Source organism: Aethina tumida, chromosome 1 (genome assembly GCF_024364675.1).
Source record: "Aethina tumida isolate Nest 87 chromosome 1, icAetTumi1.1, whole genome shotgun sequence".
NCBI classification, from domain to species: domain Eukaryota; kingdom Metazoa; phylum Arthropoda; class Insecta; order Coleoptera; family Nitidulidae; genus Aethina; species Aethina tumida.
In genome coordinates, this window is record NC_065435.1 from 1,106,935 (window position 1) to 1,126,687 (window position 19,753).

General features: G+C 28.1%; 2 protein-coding genes across 3 annotated transcripts in view; both read right to left on the minus strand.

The window, feature by feature from the left end:
• Nucleotides 1-6,996, minus strand: part of LOC109594709 (plasma membrane calcium-transporting ATPase 1) — a 105,858-nt gene extending 98,862 nt beyond the window's left edge. The window contains exon 1 of one of the 2 annotated variants that reach the window (XM_049969512.1): nucleotides 6,812-6,996. The gene's annotated coding sequence lies outside the window, so the exon portion shown is untranslated. Of the gene's footprint in view, nucleotides 1-1,148; nucleotides 1,229-6,811 lie in introns of those variants that run through there. The other variant, XM_049969509.1, reaches the window with a different exon arrangement.
• Nucleotides 6,997-12,418: 5,422 nt separating this feature from the next.
• LOC109600713 (uncharacterized) lies at nucleotides 12,419-19,477 on the minus strand (the record flags this gene model as incomplete). The annotated part of the gene is made up of 12 exons (XM_049961616.1): nucleotides 19,239-19,477; nucleotides 19,082-19,187; nucleotides 18,848-19,026; nucleotides 18,688-18,798; nucleotides 18,114-18,252; nucleotides 15,780-15,961; nucleotides 15,616-15,723; nucleotides 15,480-15,556; nucleotides 12,999-13,153; nucleotides 12,758-12,939; nucleotides 12,597-12,704; nucleotides 12,419-12,539 (listed from the first exon to the last, which is right to left on the minus strand). Coding segments are annotated over exons 1-12 (1,482 nt in total), but the record flags the coding sequence as incomplete, so codon positions are not given.
• Nucleotides 19,478-19,753: the final 276 nt, after the last annotated feature.

The window sequence follows — 19,753 nt, forward strand, 5'->3', positions numbered from 1 at the left end:
TTGTAATTTATATGTTATGTTATTAAAGTTTGATTTTTTGATTGAAGTTGGTGTAGTATTCAAAGTTGTATTAACGTACGGCCATGTGGTATATTTAATGAGTAATTTTTGTGTATATATTTAGAAGTCAAAATAAATCTTTCAATAAAATTCTATTAAATAACATTTACCTGTCTTTTGCACCTTCAACATAAACACCACGATGTTTTTAATATGTAAATTTTGCCACAATTATTTATATATTTTATGAATAATATTTCTTAAATATTTTTCTTATACATATACACTAAATCTGCCAAACATTTATTTATAGAACCCTTTTGAAGATTATTACAAAAGCTACGTGCATGCCTAATTTATAACATCTATTAAACACAAATTAATTTTCTACGGTACTTAAAAACAATCCCAACTTAAACTGAACATGACTCAATGTGGCTGAAGCACGTGACCTTTTGTGTGTGTGTGTGTGTGTGTGTGCAAAATTATTTACTTTCCTGTTACTAATTACTTACACTTTCGTTAAATTTATTTGTCAACTATTGCATTTTTTCCAGCTGAAGTGTTTTATTGCTCTTAATACATAAAGGTGAAGTATTTTAAGAAGTTAGAGTGGCGAGTCGAATTTAACAACAGCTGCAGTTCCATTAAAGAAAAATCAATTTAGTCCGGTTAGCACAAAACTTAAATTGAGCATGACTCAAAGTTGTAAATACACGTGATTTTTTATGTGTGTAAAATTTGAAGTCTTATGACGTTTCTCGGCAATGCTAGATGCCCTTGTTCCCCAGTCAATATTCGTAATTGTCTACACTTGTGCCAAAAAATGCCAGACCTACACATAAAACGCGGCCTAGAGAAACTACCTACACTTTTTATTTTATTCCATACGTTTCACCAATTATACCAATTATATTTAATACAACACACAATTATGTACAGATTTCAGGCGTTGCCTTTCAACTCGTTGTTGATCCCTTGATCAGCAAACGTAAAATTTCCGCAATGTCAAGTTCAAAAGTACACACGACCAAAAAAAGTAAGCCAAGGCACGAAGTTTGAGCCGGCGAGACCCAGTAACAAGACAAGTAACAACAATTGAACAGGAAGAGGTTGAATTCAGATATAGCAATTAGTCGTTGACTTACTTTAAGGTTAGTTGGAAACGTAGCGTTGTAAATCCGTGATTAAAACAAACTATAAGTCACACACAACACCGATTGCCCGCTCGAAATGACGTAGAAACGGCGACCAACCGATCGAGCTTTGGTTAATTTTGTATATATCTGGGACTGGGATGTTTGAAAATACTATATCAGACACATACACGCGGGATAGACGGGATGCTGGTATGTGCTCCCGTACACACCGTGCTCTAACACCGCATTACTGGGTACCCACGGGTACTACGATTTACCTTACCTGTTTTACTTGCTCCGTACACGGCCACCCGGCGACTCGTATTAACGACACATTTGCTAATTATTTATTATGTGCATGAGGGTACTTATGACGGAATTATTTTATTTGTGACTTTATCTCATTTATTTATTGCGTTTACTTTGGGGAAAATGTGTGCGATATTTTTAGATATTAAAATTTTCCTGTTACACCGCACTATCTATCTAGTTTATACAACTTAAAACTCGCCGTAAACTACTAATATATTTACTATTTCTACATATTTTTAATTTTATGTATGTATTGCCCTTATAACATCAAGTTTTATACGATTATGTTTTATAAATTTTACAATTCTTACCATAAAAAATTTAATTATTTCCAACTCTTTCCAACTTTTTTTATTATATTTATTTTACTCATAATAACATTAATTTTTCTATTCAGTGGAGATATACTAAAGTTTTAAATAATATTTATTGTTGTATTAAATACTAAATATTCTTTTGTTTTCAAAATCATTCAACTAATTTTTAGAAAATTAACTTAAACTTTTAAAAATAAAAAAATTATCAATTGTCCCTTTTTTCTTTTCATTGAATACTTATTTTAATTACAATTATTAAATTTTATTGCATTCTTATTGTTATATTTTGAAAATATATATTAAACTTTTATCATAAAAAATAAAAATCAATTATTATTCATTTTTTCTTACAATGTTTATTTTACTCCTAATAAGATTTCTTTTAACAAATTATTTAAAGAATATTTAAATTTTAATTATTAATTGTTCTATAAAATTCTTAAGAAATGTGTAACTAATTCAAGAAAACATTAAAATGTTATCAAACTTTTATCAATAAATTAAATTAAATAATAACCAATTGTTATTTTTTTCTTATAATGGTTATTTTAATCATAATTACAATTAAATTTCGTTTCATGATTAAACTCATATTTAAATATTAAATTTTTGTCTATAATACCTATTTCTTATTTAAATTTAAATTTAAAAAATATTTAAATGTTGAATATTAGTTGTTCTGTAATGTCTTAAGAAATATATAACTGATTCTATTAGTTACATTTCGGTTCATGATTTAAACAGTATTTAAACGAATAATTTCAAACTGTCATTTATTTCTTTTTTTAATGCTTATAATTATAATTAAACATAAATTTCTTTAAATATTTATTGTATTTAATATCTTATGTAACTAATTCTATCTAATATTAAATTTTTAATATAAAAACTAGTTATTAGAAACTGCCACTTAATTTATTTTTCTTTCTCTTTTAATATTTGTTTATTTTTATTATAATTTTAGATAAATTTCAATTCATTGAGGTGTCACAAATATTTTAAATAATATTTATTGATGTGCTCGTTAAATATTACTTAACCTCTTTTGATTTAATTACTACTTTTGAGCTAATTTAACAACTAATTGTTATTTTTTTCTTACAAAGCTTATTTTAATCATAATTGCACTTAAATATCAGTTTTTATGATTTGAACATTAGTTAAACGAATAATTCATTTATTCAATTATTTCCTTGTAATACTTACAATCATAATTAAACTTAAATTTCCTTTAAAATTATTTAAATGTTAAATATTAATTGTTCTGTAATGTTTTAAGAAATATATAACTAATCCTACAAAACTAAAATATTAGTAAAAAATTAATTATTATAAACTGCCATTTAATTCAATTTTTTTTTCTTTTTAATAATATCCTTTTATAAATATATGGCTAAATTTATTTATTAAACATCACAGTTACATGGAAATTTCATTTAAACATGTTTAAATGTTATGTTACGTTTTAAAGGGTATAAAACAAATTTCAGTATATATTAAAATTTATTTTTATTATTTTTTATAGCGTTTATTTTAATCATCGTCACATTTAAATTTCAGTTCAGTGACATAAAAATTATATTAAACAATATTTAAACATTAAATGTTAATTGGCAATTAAAATTGTCCAGAATAATTAAACGGGAAACCGTAAATTAAAATCGTACAACTATCATTAACTGTTTATTAACACTAAATAATTAGGAAAACGAAAATAGATATAATTAATTGTTGTGTACGAAATTAATAAAACAAATTTATAAAATGGATAGTAAAGGAAAAAAATGTAAAAGTTAGTTAGTGGGGCAAGTGGGTGACATAACTTTGTTGTCGGTGTTCGACAGATAAACCAATTATGTGATCACAGTGTCGCTAATTCGGTTTACAGCAATATTGAAAATTGTATGCCAGAATGATTGGTGTTTGATTAAGATAATAGGTTAGTGGTCATTTATGCGAGAATAAACGCTAATCTATGACTAATTGGCAGCACGTTAATAAGTCATGGAATATAGGTCACGTATACCGCGATCAAATCCAGTCTCTCCAACGGCAATTCCCGACCAAACTAATTAAACAAGATTTAATAATTAGGAATTGAACAACAATGGAGACGGCATACGTATTGTATCGGTTTTTGAGGGTCGGCCAGACGGAAAAGTGAGACGTGAACGAGTCCGAGTCCGGGTCCGAGTCAAGAGAGCGTAGGGAGTGTCCGGTAAATACCTCTACCTCCATAGGTAGACCTTTGGTGGAGACCTACTTCTGGATAAAATTCGCCGGTCTAAACTGGTATTTGCCGGCGAAACGACGTAAATAACGGTGAGTGAGATTATCTGAAATCGCAAATGAATTTCTGTTCGAACGCTACTGATCGGGCTGATCGGACTGATCGGGCTGATCGTCAATAATATAACATCTACAATATTATATATCGCACACGTAATCTGGTTCACGCCTTCAATAAACCGGCTAAAAATATTTTTAATTAAATTCCTTAATACCTTCCTCCTAATGGGGGGAGGTACGATCGATACGCTCTTGCAATCACTTAATTAGAAAACAACATTCAAAACACAAAATGTACAACATATTACGTTAAATTCCTTTATTTTCCCTACCTAATATTCCATAATTTTCATTTACGTAATACCTAGAATATTTCTATTTTTAAAATCTGTTCATTATTTCAGGAATTACTGAATTACGCTGGAACTTTGAAATTTAAAACTAATTAACTAATAGAATTTTATTAAGAAAATCGTATAATTTCCTTTTTTTTTCATTAAAAATTAGTAGAACTTTACTTGAAAATTTTAAGGATATTTGTAATAAAAATATAATGTAGTTAAAATGAATTTTATTAAGTAATGCTCTATAACTTTTAGACATCCTAATAAAAACTTTTATCTTTTCAAGAAAACTTCAAGAATTTTGAAAAACTTGCAAATCTTTTAGATATTAATTATTATTTGTTACTTTGACGAAAAGCATATGATTTATATATCTTGAAAATTACCTTTAAAGTACTTTATCCTGTATTATTTTAAACTGTGTTATAATTTGTACTTTGACGTAAAACATATAAGTTTTTAGTAATTAATGTTTTTTATGTAACTTGAAAATTACCTTAGAATTTATTAAATTATTATTTTTAATAATTAAGTATTAAACAAATATTTAGTAATTGTTACATGTATAATTTTTACGTCCTAAAGATCATATTTTCTGACATTTGTATAAAATAATTACTTTGAGGTAAACAATATAATTTTTTAACAATTAATATATTTTAAAAATGTTCTTCATTCTATTAAATTATTATATTTTGTCATATATTATTTTAAATTTATGAGCATTAAATAAATGTTTAATAATTACATATAATCACATATAGTGAAATCAATTTTGATTTTATTGCACCTATTATATTATTCTTCTATCTTAATAGTTATGACACTTGTATAAAATATGAAAATCATTGCTCTGACGAAGATATTTTATTATTATTACTTTTATTCAGTATTTTATAAAATTAATACTTCAAACAGTAATTTTCCATATTGTTGTAAAACTAGACAAATAAAAAAATATTTTATTGTTTAATAAAATAATTATAAATGTATGATTTAATAAATATTGTGCTAAAATTTATTTAGTTTAAAGAATATTTAATAATTTGCCATAATGTAATGGGTCATGCAATTTTAAGTAGCATAATTGAATATTAATGATAAAAATATTTTGTATATTTAATGTTTATAATATTTATTATAAACATTAATGTTTTAAATACAGTAATTAAATAATAGAGTGCTAAAATCGAGTAAATTGCATATATGTGTGTGATTTATTATTTAACCTTTTATAATGCCAAACAATCGTAATATTTCAAAATACTGAAACGATTCAAAATTTCCTGAAACGATACGCTATAACTTTTTAACAATTCAATTAAAACTTCTAATCTTTTTGAGAAACATGATTTCCAAATTTGGAAACCTAAAAATCTTTTAAGTATTAATTGTTGTTTAAAACTTTCACAAAACATTTAATTTTTTATTACAAAGTGTTGAAATATATAAAACTTAAGAACTTTATTCTTAAATAAATAAAAAATATTAATTATCTTTTATTTTACATATAACATGTCTGAGTACTTTATTCTTAAATAAATAAAAAAATATTAATTATCTTTTATTTTACATATAACATGTCTGAGTAAATTTAGAAATATTAAAAGATCTTTTGTGGAGTTTATATGTTAATAAAAATGTTTATAAAATTCAAACAATTTGGTAATACTTTTTCTATTAATCTGTTTGAATCGGTTGATTGAATTATAAATATTTATAGTGAAATACATAACAAATAAACAGATATCTTTTGAAATTGATTATTAAAATCGTTTTGTACAAAATCTTTTTAATATTTAATTGTAATCAGCGGACTACATAGGGAAGCCATACATTTTTAAAACCTCAATAATGAAGTACATATACATATAATATTGTATGTTACTCATTGATTTTATAATTTGTAGTAAATTCTTTGTAACGTGTAAGAAATAAACAAATCTTCTAGCATTTTCATTTAATAGCAGACTATTTCCAATGAATAATAAATAATTCATCGGTAGTTAATTAATTATACAAAATGATAAATAATATCAATAAAACGTGATTGATTTTATAATTTGTTATTTGTTGAAGTTCCTTTGAAGTATAATCTGAAATTGGCTAATAAAATTAAATTAGGTAGAAAGCAAATTAAAAAATGTAACAGCAAGGAGCATTCTAAATAAAACGAGGCGACGGAGTATCGGCAGGAGAAGCGCTGGCTGGAACTGGTGGGGACACATATTCGATCATACAACATATTTAAGAGAAACACTGAAACATGGGGGGTAATACATGTGGCTGTGAGTGTGGCAGGGCAGAGGCCGAGACGCTGTGGCGGTGGCTTAGGCTTAGGAGAGAGTGTCAGTGCCAAATCTACTCGTTCTACTCCGTCAGGACTGGAAAAGTGCCGCTAGTGACTTACTTTCTGGCTTCAGGTAGCGGTCGACCCGTGCTTTACTTCAGTCCAACCCTCGGCCGTAACGCGGATACGTTGCGTGGGTCAGGTTGACATTGGTCGGCGAAAATTTCAAGAGCCAAGAGCCGGGAGTGAGGCGCCCTGAAACGCACCCAGACACTACACGCACTCAAACTCAACTCTCGCGATCGCTCCAGCTGCTCTGCTGCTCTGCTGCTATCGCCTGTGCCTTTCTAATTCTCTCTCCTCTCTCTACGGCTTTCGGACCGCGATAGCCGTTAGAGGCGCTGCATACTGAACCTGCTGCTGCCGCCGCCGCCGCTGCTGCTGCTGCTGCTGCTGCTGCTGCTGCTGGTGCCGCTGGTGCTGATGCCGCCGCTCCTCTTTGCCCGCTCTTCCTGCCGTCTTCGCCACTTTCGCATCGGCCGGTCTCTTCCTGCTCCGGCCTACTTTCTAATCGCCGAAATGTCCGATTTATTCCAATACCATGCTCGGTTAGTGGTTCATCATTTTGTACAACACGCGCAGCTCGTACGCCATTTCTACGCCCTCTGCACGGTATTGTATGGAACTGTAACTGTGAAGGTTACAAGCAGGAGACACGCGCTTTTATTCACCTTATATTATTACAGATACGGACAAAAGCTTTTAACCTGTTTAAACACTTCCTCGCTGTTCTCGTTACCGCTGCCGCTGACGCCGCCGCTGCCGCTGCCACTGCCACTGCCCTTCGATTTCAACCTCTCCCAATTTACAGGTGTTTCTTTCGTCGTTCAGGAAATCTCATCGTTACGTCCAATTTATTATTCCCTATTGATGGAGATTCAGAACAGTCGTTAAACAAGGGCGGAATTCAACTTTGGCCATTCATAAATCATCTTGGAATAAGAACGTTTTTAAATAACTGCTCTTTCATTAGTTTTTTATAGTTTTATAGTTTTTTACGACAAGTTTCTTCCAGCAAAATCACTCCCTGTCTATCCCCAACCTCATTCTTACATTAAGCAGAGTATAGATATATAATCTGTATTAAACACTTGGATTAAAGCAAGCTCTATTAATAATCCAGAATATTCCAATAGCACAATGAATTATTATTCGATTTTAGTCTAGCGAGAATTAACTAATCCTTTAACAAGAGAACCATTAAGTACGAAATTTCGAATACGAATCTATTGAATGTTTTCACAAATAAAAGTCGCTTTAATCCTTGTATTAAAGTCACATATCAATACCAAAAGCTTGACATTTTAAGAAGCATGTTTAAGTGATTCAAAGTCAAAGTCCATTCAATCGAAATTTCAGCAGGAATGCTTATTTTAAATTCTTTTTTCAATAATTTTTTATTTAATTTCGTAAAAGGCTGTAATCTTGTCTTTAATGAATTAAAACTCTTGGATTGTTTTCAGTATTCCAATAAATTTAAAAATGAGTCGGAACATGCGTTACAAACTGTACTATTGATACATACATATTGATTATCAATGATTATGTTTTAAGACAAATTGATAAATTATTTAATTACTAAGATATTAAGATTATTAAATTTAAATTTAGATATTCAAATAATTTTAAAATTGCGTAGGACAATGCGATACAAGCTTTTCCAGTCTATATATTGATTACCAATGTTTGTGTTTTAAATTTTATAAATTATTTAATTACTGACATTTTAATATTTGTCATATCTGTACTGTTCAAATTGATATTAGGTAGGAAGTAATTTTAAAAGTGACCTTTATGTAGGAATATATAATGTGAGGTATATATGTTACAAGCACAAAGGAACGAAACTCAGCAATTCCAGTTTCTCATTATCAAGGCTATAGTAATAATTAGGTACGAATATTTCTATTAATTACTAATAAAAACCTTTTAAATCCTTGTACTAAAGTCATATATCATTAAAAGCATGACATTTTAAGAAATATGTTTGAGTGGTTCAAAGCATGTTATGAATTATTTATCTATTTAATTTATATTTGAGGAATTATGTGTTATTAATCAATAAATTTAGATTTTTTTTTGCTTTTACTTAAATTGATAAAAATCTGTTGCCTTCAAACTGAGCAATTCCAGTTTGTCGTGAATATTATTATACCAATTAAGTACAAAAAATTGTATTAGGAATCTCTTGAACGTTTTCATAAAAAAAATGTCTTACATAAAATATACTAAAGGCATAAATCAATTTTCAAAACTTGACGTATTCGTCCTTATTCAAGTCTATTTAACCTACATTTCAGAAATGTTTTGTCTAAAAAATGTGTTGCCAATAAATTTCGTTTCTTATTTTTATTTTAATTGATAAACAAATTTTAAACTTATTTTCAATGACTGAATCTTCTATATTCGAATTAATTCAGCAATGAACGTTTAATACAAACTTTTCTAGTCTATATGTTCTCAATGTTTTCATTTTAAAACAAATTGAGAAATTATTAAATTATTAATATTTCATACAATTCAAAATTAAATTAGGGTGAAAATTTAATTTTAAAAGTAAACATTGTACAGGAATTTATATTGTGTAGTGTGTATGAATCAAGTACAAAGGAAAGAAACTGAGAAATTTCAGTTTCTCGTGATCATTGTCACAGTAATTAAGTACGAACGTTCGAATTAGAAATCTATTGAATGCTTTCGCAAATGAAAAACTCTTCAGCCGTTGTATTAAAGTCACATATCAATATTAAGCGCTTGACATTTTAAGAAACATGTTTAAGATTTGTCATATCTCTACCAGTCAGACAAGTTCAAATTACTGTAGGACAACAAATGAATTTAATTTTAAGCCTTTTTGTAAGAATTTATATTGTGTGGTGTGTACGGAAAAAGCACAAAGGAACAATAATTAAGTACGAATATTCGAATTGAAAATATATTAAATGTTTTCGCAAATAAAAATTTCTTTAATCCTTGTATTAAAGTTGTATATCAATATTAAATGGTCGTCGTTTTAAGAAACATATTTTAACGGTTCAAAGCCTATCTGCATAAAGCTCATTTAACTTATATTAATTTTTTACTTTTATTTTTATTTGTAAAAATTTGTTAATCTTGTCTTTAATATAAAATATGTGAATGAAACCCTTATATTGTTTTAAATATTCGAAAAATTCTAAAAGTGGTTTTTAATAGGTAAAAAGCGGTTAATCTTGTCTTCAATGAAAAATATGTGATAGAAGCCCTCATATTGTTTTCCATATTCGAATACATTTAAAAGTGAGTCTCAGATAATGCGATACAAACTTTTACAGCCCACATATTGATTAATAATGTTTGTGTTTTAAAATAAGTTGATAAAATATTTAATTACTAACATTTTAAGATTTGTGGCAGCTATATTTTTCAAATAAGGGTAAGACAACAATTAAATTTCTTTTTTTGAAGGAATATATATTAAGTGGTGTTTATTGAACAGGCACAAAGGGGCGATACTAACTAATTTTAGTTTCTCATCAAAGGAATTTTTTTGATTGTTTTCGTAAATAAAAATTCTTTTAATCCTTGTCATATTAATATTAAAAGGCACCTTAAGAAACATATTTGAATGGTTCAAATCCATCAAGTTTACTTGACCTATATTTCAGTTAATGTTAATATTATTTATTAAAAAAACTTTTAATTGAAATTAGAGTTGGGCAACTATTAAACTTAATTTTAAAAATAACCATTTTTGTAATAATTTATATTGTGTGGTGTTAATGTAACAACTGTCAGGAACCAAAACTGAGCAGTTCCACTTTCTCAAATAATAAAAAAAATAAATAATAAAATTCTTTTCATCCTTTGTATTAAAATCCACTTAACCTATATTTCAAAAATGTGTTTTAAATCTTGTGTTTCGAATAAATTTAATTTTATTATTCTTATTTTAATTGGTAATCTGTAGGTCAGAAAATGGGGCACAACACATCTTTCCAGCCTACATATTGATTATCAATATTTGTATTTTATAACAACAAAATTTATACTATTAATTAACATTTTTCTGATCAAACTTAAATTAGGGCAGGACAACAAATAAATTTAATTTAAGGAGTAACCTTTTTGTTGGAATTTATATTGTGTGGTGTATATGGAACAAGCACAAAGGAACGAAACTGAGCAATTCCAGTTTCTCGAGATCATTGTTACAGTAATAAATTTTATTGTGCGAAATGATCACCTTGACCCAGACGGGGGTTTTATTTAATGATACAGCTGCAATTCCTTCGAGTTGGCATAAGACAAATTACAAGTTAATATTAGTAGTTTGTTGTATTATTGTGTACAATGATTGTCGCCTTTTAAACTCAACCAATTTAGTTCACTAGATTGCAAAGTGTATTTTTAACTGGAGTTTTTAAAAATAAATCGAGTAAGAACCGTGACAGCCACGGGTACAATACATGTGATGGATAGAAATGTATCGCCAGATAATTTTAGATCCGTACAATATAAAAATGTAGTCCTCCCCCGATCTATAAATTCCATTGTCACGTCACCGTCAAAAATATTATTGATATTATATATATATATATATATATATATATATATATATATTTTTTCAATTCCCGCAAACAAATCGAACGGGGTCCACCCCGTAAATTGTAATAGTATCTGGATTTAGCGGGTATGGAGTTTTGTGCAGTTACGGCGTCGCCGAGCGCCGGTTCGGACGTCAGAGGCGCCGCTCCCATGCCGAGGGATGGAAGGACGAGGACGAAGGGTGGTGCCGCTGATCCCAATGCTTTTCCTCTCTGCCTTCGCCACCCCCCGCAACACTCCGCCGCTCCCCCAAACCGCCGCCCCCTCCGTCTACGTGTTATGTTTACTATGTTCTAAACTCCAGTGCGGAGGAAAAATACGACACTTCTGATGCGGATGTTTCGGGGGATGATACAAATTCTGATAATATTGCGAATTTGAATTTCAAATTTCTTTTAATACCTTGCACAACGGTTCAGGGATAATCGCCCGTTTTTCTTTGCAATTTCAAAAAAATGTCCCAATCAACTTTGTGGCGTACAACGTCAACATTTGATGTCCGATACTGAGGTGTGGCTCACCACCATATTTTTTCTTTTAAATAAATCACTGAAATAAATATTTCACGTGTTGGCTTCATCTTAATTCCGGAGGTTATTGATTAGAGGGAGGAAAAAAAGTAATCCTGTAAATAGATCGAACCCAATAAGCAACAAGAAGAAGTGGAGAAGTGGAGAAGCCTTTTGAAATATTTAACAACCTAAAGTATTTATAAATCCAACTATTCAAGAAAATATGGAAAAATAAAAATGGACAGAAATGTGATCTCTGCGCTCTGGGGATCGTAAATATTGCCCGAACTCTCCTCTTTGCATTCGTGTAACTTCCAATAGTCCGTAAGTAGAGATGCCAGTCTATCCAATGCCAGTATTGTCGGTTCTCCTTCAACGTTAGGACTTCATGGCGCCCAACAATTTCGTCCTCTAATTTCGCTTTAACCTTTTATTACACATCTCCATATTGGATACAATGCAGCACAACACAATAAAATCCGGTCAATCATGTGAATTGTTTCCTAATGAAACTACACGATAAAAATGGCTATTCGAATGTATTAAATAATTTTGTTACAACACTAATTAAATCTAATATACTGATGTTACATTTTTTGTTGTATTTCATACAGTTTTTGGCGGTACGTCCGTATATTTCAGCCTTATTGTACTCGGTAAGATTGTCCTCCTTGGAAGATGTTGACGGTCTACAAATTTATTAACGTTTTTTATTTAACGAATTTGTGGTTGTGGTTGTTACTTACGATAAAATTATGTGTATAATGTCACCTAAAACACCAGTATCGTTCATGGTGTACAAAGAGGCTTCGCAAATCGTCCTTAGAAGGCATCCTTTGCCAGGAAATCCATGCCTATAAACACTAAATTATAAATTATCCCTAATTAAAATTATAAACTAACTTACGACTTTAGTTTAAACTCCAACATGTTATAAAATGACCTGCGACTCATTAAAGATCTGGAAACTATCGGAGGGTACATAAGTACCGTATCATTTTGGGGCAAAACGTAATTTGCCTCCATGTTGTAAGAAAACGACATACTGGTGTCCGGCAAATTGACTGGGAACGAAAGAGCCACAAAAAGCTTAAGACAAAACGTACAATTTATTAAAACACAATAGAAACTTAACATAAATATCTTACCCCTATAAATGGGCCTTCAATAGGCCCATAGGGAAACCTGAAGGGATTTATGAACGTAATACCATCGCTTCTGGCACAGTTCAATAGATACAAACTAAAAAACAAACGTGCAAAGTACGTACACATAGTTCGATACATATTTACCAAGAGATGGACTAAATTGAAATAATACTGGTTCGGATGCAACCGTCAGAGATTTACTGTTACAAATTTACTTAGTAAACACACACAAATTACATTTTAACAACTCTTTTGTGAGTCTGTTTTGTTAATTTATAACCAATCTTAAATTTATATACTTTAATTATTAGAACTGCATTATAATCTGTTTGTTCATAATAAATCACTTAAAATTATTTTTCTGTGTTTTAGTTTAGTTCACAGGAAATTATTCAATTTCCAGATTAAATTAATTTTTTAACAAAATTTTATTAACTGTCCGTCTTTCTTGACAGTAATAAACAGTTTTGTGACTTGAACATGACGTTTTAAATAAAATAGTTAAGATTGTTTAAGGGGATGAATGGGGTTTAATGGGAAACGTAATAAATTTTACTGCCTGAAGCGAACTCGAGATTTATTGGTGATATAAAACTCAACTAAATTAATACTTTCAGCTAGATATTATTTAGTATTAGGTAATATTAAAAGTCTATGTTCGTTTAAAATAAAGTTTAAAACATCTTATTTTGTACTTTACTTATTAGGTTCCAATTTATTTTCTTTTTGTTAACCCAAATATATATAATTAACAATAATAGAGACTTTTCCCAATTTAGTGTTAAAGTGTTAAACGATTACTTAAATTATTATCAGCTTTGATGCTTTTAAAGCACAGTTAATTTTGACAATTTTCTATTTGCGTCCTACGATTTTTAACAAATCTATCATCTACTTTTAATTGAAACATTTTACCAACTTGTTAGTTAAGTTTATGTAATCTATTCTTTGACTGGAATATTATATGTTGCACCTTGTTAATAGGCAACCCATAAAACACAGACGAGTAACTGAGCAGGAGAGAGGAAAAATAGTATTATGTGGGTGTGTACTTCCCATCACCACCTTCTCAGTTTTTTTATATGTACAATCTCCAAGTCTCAAATTTAAGTGTATTAAAGACAATTTATGCAATTTTTTTAATATCTTATAATGTTTATTTCATTTAAGTAAATTTAGTTAATTTAATCTTAAACATTGCTAAATTCACATTTCTAAAATTGTTTTTTGTTTTATATTAAATAATATTTTGTAAATTAATAATAAATGATATTTTTTTAAATATTTTATAATTTTTCTATAATTTAAGGAATTTTGGTAATTTTATTTATTCGTATTTTGTAAATTAATAATTAAATTTTGTTCATTATTTTTTATATATTTTATTTTTATATTTTGTAAATTAACAACATAATTTTCTATTTATTAAAAATGTCTCCTATCCATATACCGATTGGAAAGCCTTTGATCCTACTGAATTTTGAGAGAGACATCATGCATGACAGAGACAGTAAAAGATTCCCACTACAAAGCAAATTTGTAGATTTTTACTGCCTTTGTTGTGCATGTTGTCTTTCTTAAAATTCAGTTGTCTAAAAGGCACGAAATGAAATGAAATATTTTGTAAATGTATTTGTATAAAAACAATCTTTAAATATAGTAAATATTTGTTAATATTTTATAATGTATTTAATTTTGCTAATTGTGTCTTTAACATTCTTAAACTCGTATTTAAAATTATGTTTTATTAAAATTAAAATTTTGTAAAATAATTAGTAATTTTTATTATATATTATTTTCATATGTATTTTACCTTCATACATATATTGTTTTAATAAATATTATTTAATTGCATGGATATATTAATATTTTCCACTTAAAAAAAGAATAAAATACAGCATAACATAATTTTGTACTTATCAAAAATGTTTCCTATCCAGCTTATTAAACTTAACGAACTAAATCCACCTTGTTATACCTCCTATAATGACCATAAGAAGTTCTATATCTCTTAGCTTTACTATATTCATGTGATACTCTTAAATTATTCGAAGTAGAAGGACTAAAAAGCATAAAACAAAAAGAAATATTTTGTAAATGTATTGTGTATGGAAAATATTATATAACTTTTAAATATAGTGAAAACTTTTGTAAAATTGTATATCTGTATTTAATTTAAGTACATTTAATTAATTTTGACTTAAACATTCTTAAATTTCTAAAATTATTTTCAATTAATATTCATAATTCATATTTTGTAATTTAATTAGTAAATTTCATAAATTATTCTTATATATTTTTTATTCATATTTTTTTAATAGATATTATTTAATTATTGTGATATATCTAATTAATATTTTCCATTAAAAAAAAGGAATAAAAGACTGTTTAATAACATACTTTTTTATTTATCAAATATGTCTCCTATCCAACTTATTAAACTTAATAAACTAAAGCCACATTTTTTGTTATACTTCCTACAATGACCATTGGAACTTCCATACCTTTCGGCCTCACTATATTCATTTGACAGTCTTGCATTATTCGAAGTCGAAGGTCTAAAAAGCACGAAACGAAAAATATAAATATTTTGGCAAAAAAAAGTCCATTAACTCACGTTAAAATTAAATGTAAAATATCCCCTAATACACCGGTGTCTTTTGACGAGTGCTGCGACGACTCGCAGATTGCCCTCAGCAAACATTGTTTTCCTGGGTAACCATGGCTGCAAACCATTAATTAAAACTAAATAACGGCGTTTAATTGATGCCGTTTACTTACGATTTCATTTTGTACTCCAGCAAGTTGTATACAAACTTTCTGTCGACGACCGTGTCTCCAATTAGTGGAGGATAAGTAAATTCGGTTTCGTTCTCTGGCAATTGATAAGTTGCCTCGATGTTGTAAGCCACGAACACATCCAGTTCGTCTAATTCTAATGGTAATGCAAGTGCTAAGAAGATCTAAAACATAATTAAATTCGTTATTAAAATAAATTAAGTAATTATCTATTACTCACCCCTTGAAAAGGTCCTCCATAGGGAAATCGTATTGGGTTTATAAAAGTATATTCACTGGAAATTGAGCGGACGCAGAAAATTGTTAATAAAATAGAGTAGATTACTGTCATGTTACAATTTTAATGATAGTACTTCTTAAAATGAGAATTCGATCGCCGGTGACAAGAAAATTTACTGTTAATTACACACGCGTTCATTATTAACAACGTGTCAATATTGTGAAATGTCTTCACAGGTAATACCGCTATTTATTTACAGAATTATTTATAGATCACCTTTTGTTTCAGTTTTAATTAAAAATAAATTATCAAAATATTAAAGCAATAATTTTCTAATAAATATCTTATTATATTCAATTTTTTATCAAATTTATCATAGATTTTGTATTTAGTTTTCAATAACAAGAATTAAAATTACATAACATGGGTCCAAGTGTTAATTAAGTTAGTAAATACATAAATAGCTTTGCTTAGATATAGTTGTCAATAATTATTTCTTATTTAAGAGAGTAGTAGTATATGTTTGTGTCAAAAACTGTAGATGTATAGTTTAATTTGTTTATAATTTAATCTAAATTATATTAGAATACTATAATATAATAATAATATAACATAAACATAAAATTCAATTTATGGTTTTTCATTTATTTTTAAAAAAAATCTAGTTTTTATTAAGATACTAATTAAATTAAATAATGATTATGTTATAATAATCATAATAATATAAACAATTTATTTCTTGATTTTTTTATATTTAATTTGAAAAAACTTTTATAACAAAAAATAGCTTTTAGTTTTATTTATTATTCAACACGATTTGAATAACTATGTTGAGCGTATTTTCTCAAAAATTAATGTTTATTGAAGTTAATTTAATTTATTGATAATTTAATATAAATAAATAATTTTAATTTTCTACCATTCTATACTTTTGAAAAAAATTAGATACTTTTCACATAAAAACTTCTCCAACAAAATAAAAAATGTCTATATAGTTCTTATTTAACATGATTTAAATAAGTATTTAGAGTATATGTTTGTCAAAAATAAAAGTTTATTGTAAGTTAATTTAATTTATTAATTGTTTAGTTCAGATTTTATTAAACTATTCTGTAATAATTATATGATAATAATAATAATTTAAATTAAAATTTATTTCTTCCTTTTTTTTGTTTACATTTTGAGTGAATTGAATTTTGAATTTAATTTGAATTTTTTATATATATTTCACAAAAACTTTTATAACAAAATAAACAGTTTCATTAATTTTGTTTATTATTAAAAACGATTTAAATAACTATTGATCATATGTTAAAATAATAATATAATTTTAAAATTAATTTCTTATTTTTTAATTTAATTTTCTTCATTTTGAAAAAATCATCATATAAACATTTCTTGTTTTTTTTTTTCATTTTATTTCTTATTTAACACGTTTTAATTAAGACTATTGAATATTTGTTGTCAAAACTTAAAGTTTATGTTATTTTATTGATAATTTAATCTAGATTTTATTAAAATACTCTAAACAAAATTTATTATTGTTTTTTATTTAATTTTCTTACAGTTAGAAAAAAGATGTTATTTAGATAATTTTCATCTAAAAACTTTTTTCAGCAAAATGAACGTTTTCATTCTTTTTTTAAGTATAATTCTTATTTAACACGATTTTTAAATAATTATATTGGGTGCATATTGTTACAAATAAAAGTTTATTAGAGATCAATTTAATTTATTGATCATTCCACATATTTTTGTATGTATTTTAAAAAAATCTAGATTTTATTAAAAATACTTAAAATACAATAAAATTTATGTAAGTTATTTTATTTAATTTTCTTACATTTTAAAAAGAAATTTTTACTTTTTACATTTTTTTATAATAAAATAATTTCATTCTTTTTTAATTTTCTTGCATTATCAAAAAAAAAAAAATTCTTTTAGATACTTTTATATAAAAAAATAAACAATTTGTTCGTTTTTCTTTTAGAAAGTAAACAACACCAACGTATATTTTAAAATTTAATAATAATTTTATAATAATAAATAAAACACTCAGTTATTTTATATGTTTTATTTTAACAATTCTAAATAGCTTTTCCAATCCAGCTGATCAAATTTAAAAAGCTTATGGTACAATTCTTGTTGTACGTTTTACAGTTGCCTGTTTTCCTGCCAAGCTTTTCTGCAGCCTCATAATCCGACGACAAACCAGCATTCAACGACGACGACGGTCTACAAATCAAACACAATAAAAGACAACGACATACTCCTGCCGAAACTGCTGCAACGTGCTCAGAGATGGCGTATACGTAAGTTCGCAGGATTTCGTGTGAATTATTCATGGCAGCGAAATTAAAACGGCTGCAGGAGTATAATTGAATTGGGTCAGTGCATTCGGAAATGAATTAACCGAAAGGTTTTTTCGTCAATGCAACGCAAAACAACGCGAATTATTAAATCGGACGTAATTGCTGAAAACATCACGACATATGTTCGAAACGTTTCGCAGGAACTGCTCTAATTCAACTAATTATGGTTTTTTACGTAAGTTATGCGTAACATTGCCTTGTTTAAAATATGGAACGAAAGTTGAAATCAATAAATTTGTTTTTAATGATTAAAACGTGATCAATGCCGGAGCAATATAATAATATAACTAACACTTACGTAAAAATAATGTGCAGGATGTCCCCCAGGACGCCGTTATTGTGTTCCACCGTGTGCGAGGAGGCCTCGCAGATCGTCCTTAGAAGACACGCTTTGCCCGGGTATCCACTCCTAAAAATTACCTTGGAGGACTTCGTTTCCACACAATAAAAATGCTCACGTGTTCATTTTAGTTTCCAACGCACTGTAAACGAATTTCCTGTCGATTCCTCGGTTAATCACTGGGGGGTATGTGTACTCTGTTGTGTTGTCTGGAAGGCCGTAGTTCGCTTCGAAATTATAGGCCAAATAGGCATTTTTGTTGGGCAGATCCAGTGGGACAGCAATTGCCACGAACAACTAAAAATGCTTATTAATTTGTCCGTTTATTTGATGTGTATTGAACAGTTCTTACACCCATTCCCGCCCCGGAAGGAAAATGAAACTTCCAATTGTCCGTTGTGTATTCACAACGTAAGAGGTTCAAGGCAAATATAAAAATAATCGCCACCGGGGCTAACCTAAAATTGTAACGTTAGTACGAATGCAACATCAGAAAATGCATTCCTTACACTTTAAAGCCCATTGTACTTAAACGGGAGACGTTCAGCAAATGGGTAAAAGACTCGAGTCAAGTTTAGATGCTAATTGTAGTGTTTGAATAACAGGACAAACACAGTTGTGAACTGTGCCAGACCGTGATAATTAAAAGTAAATAATCAAATTTCCAGGTTGGAATTTCACCTGAATCAATGTCTTTGGTGTTAAGTGTTTTGGCACCTATAAAATATTACAAACAACTCTGTGTCGTTGCAACTGAAAATACTTCAATTAATATTAAGTGTACGGTTAAAATAAATCATCCTGTAATTACCGAGATTTAATTTAATAACTGTTGTATAACGTTGCATATCGGTATATAGTCATGAGTCCTAGTTTCATACCAAATTCCTTCTATATATTAAATATTGTAAAAGTCACATTTACTTCTCAATCTCAGTACCGTTCACTAAAAGTTGGCCGAATACTATTAAACATTATAAACGAACCATCATAAATTATGACCACGTGTTTTTTTTTATTGAAT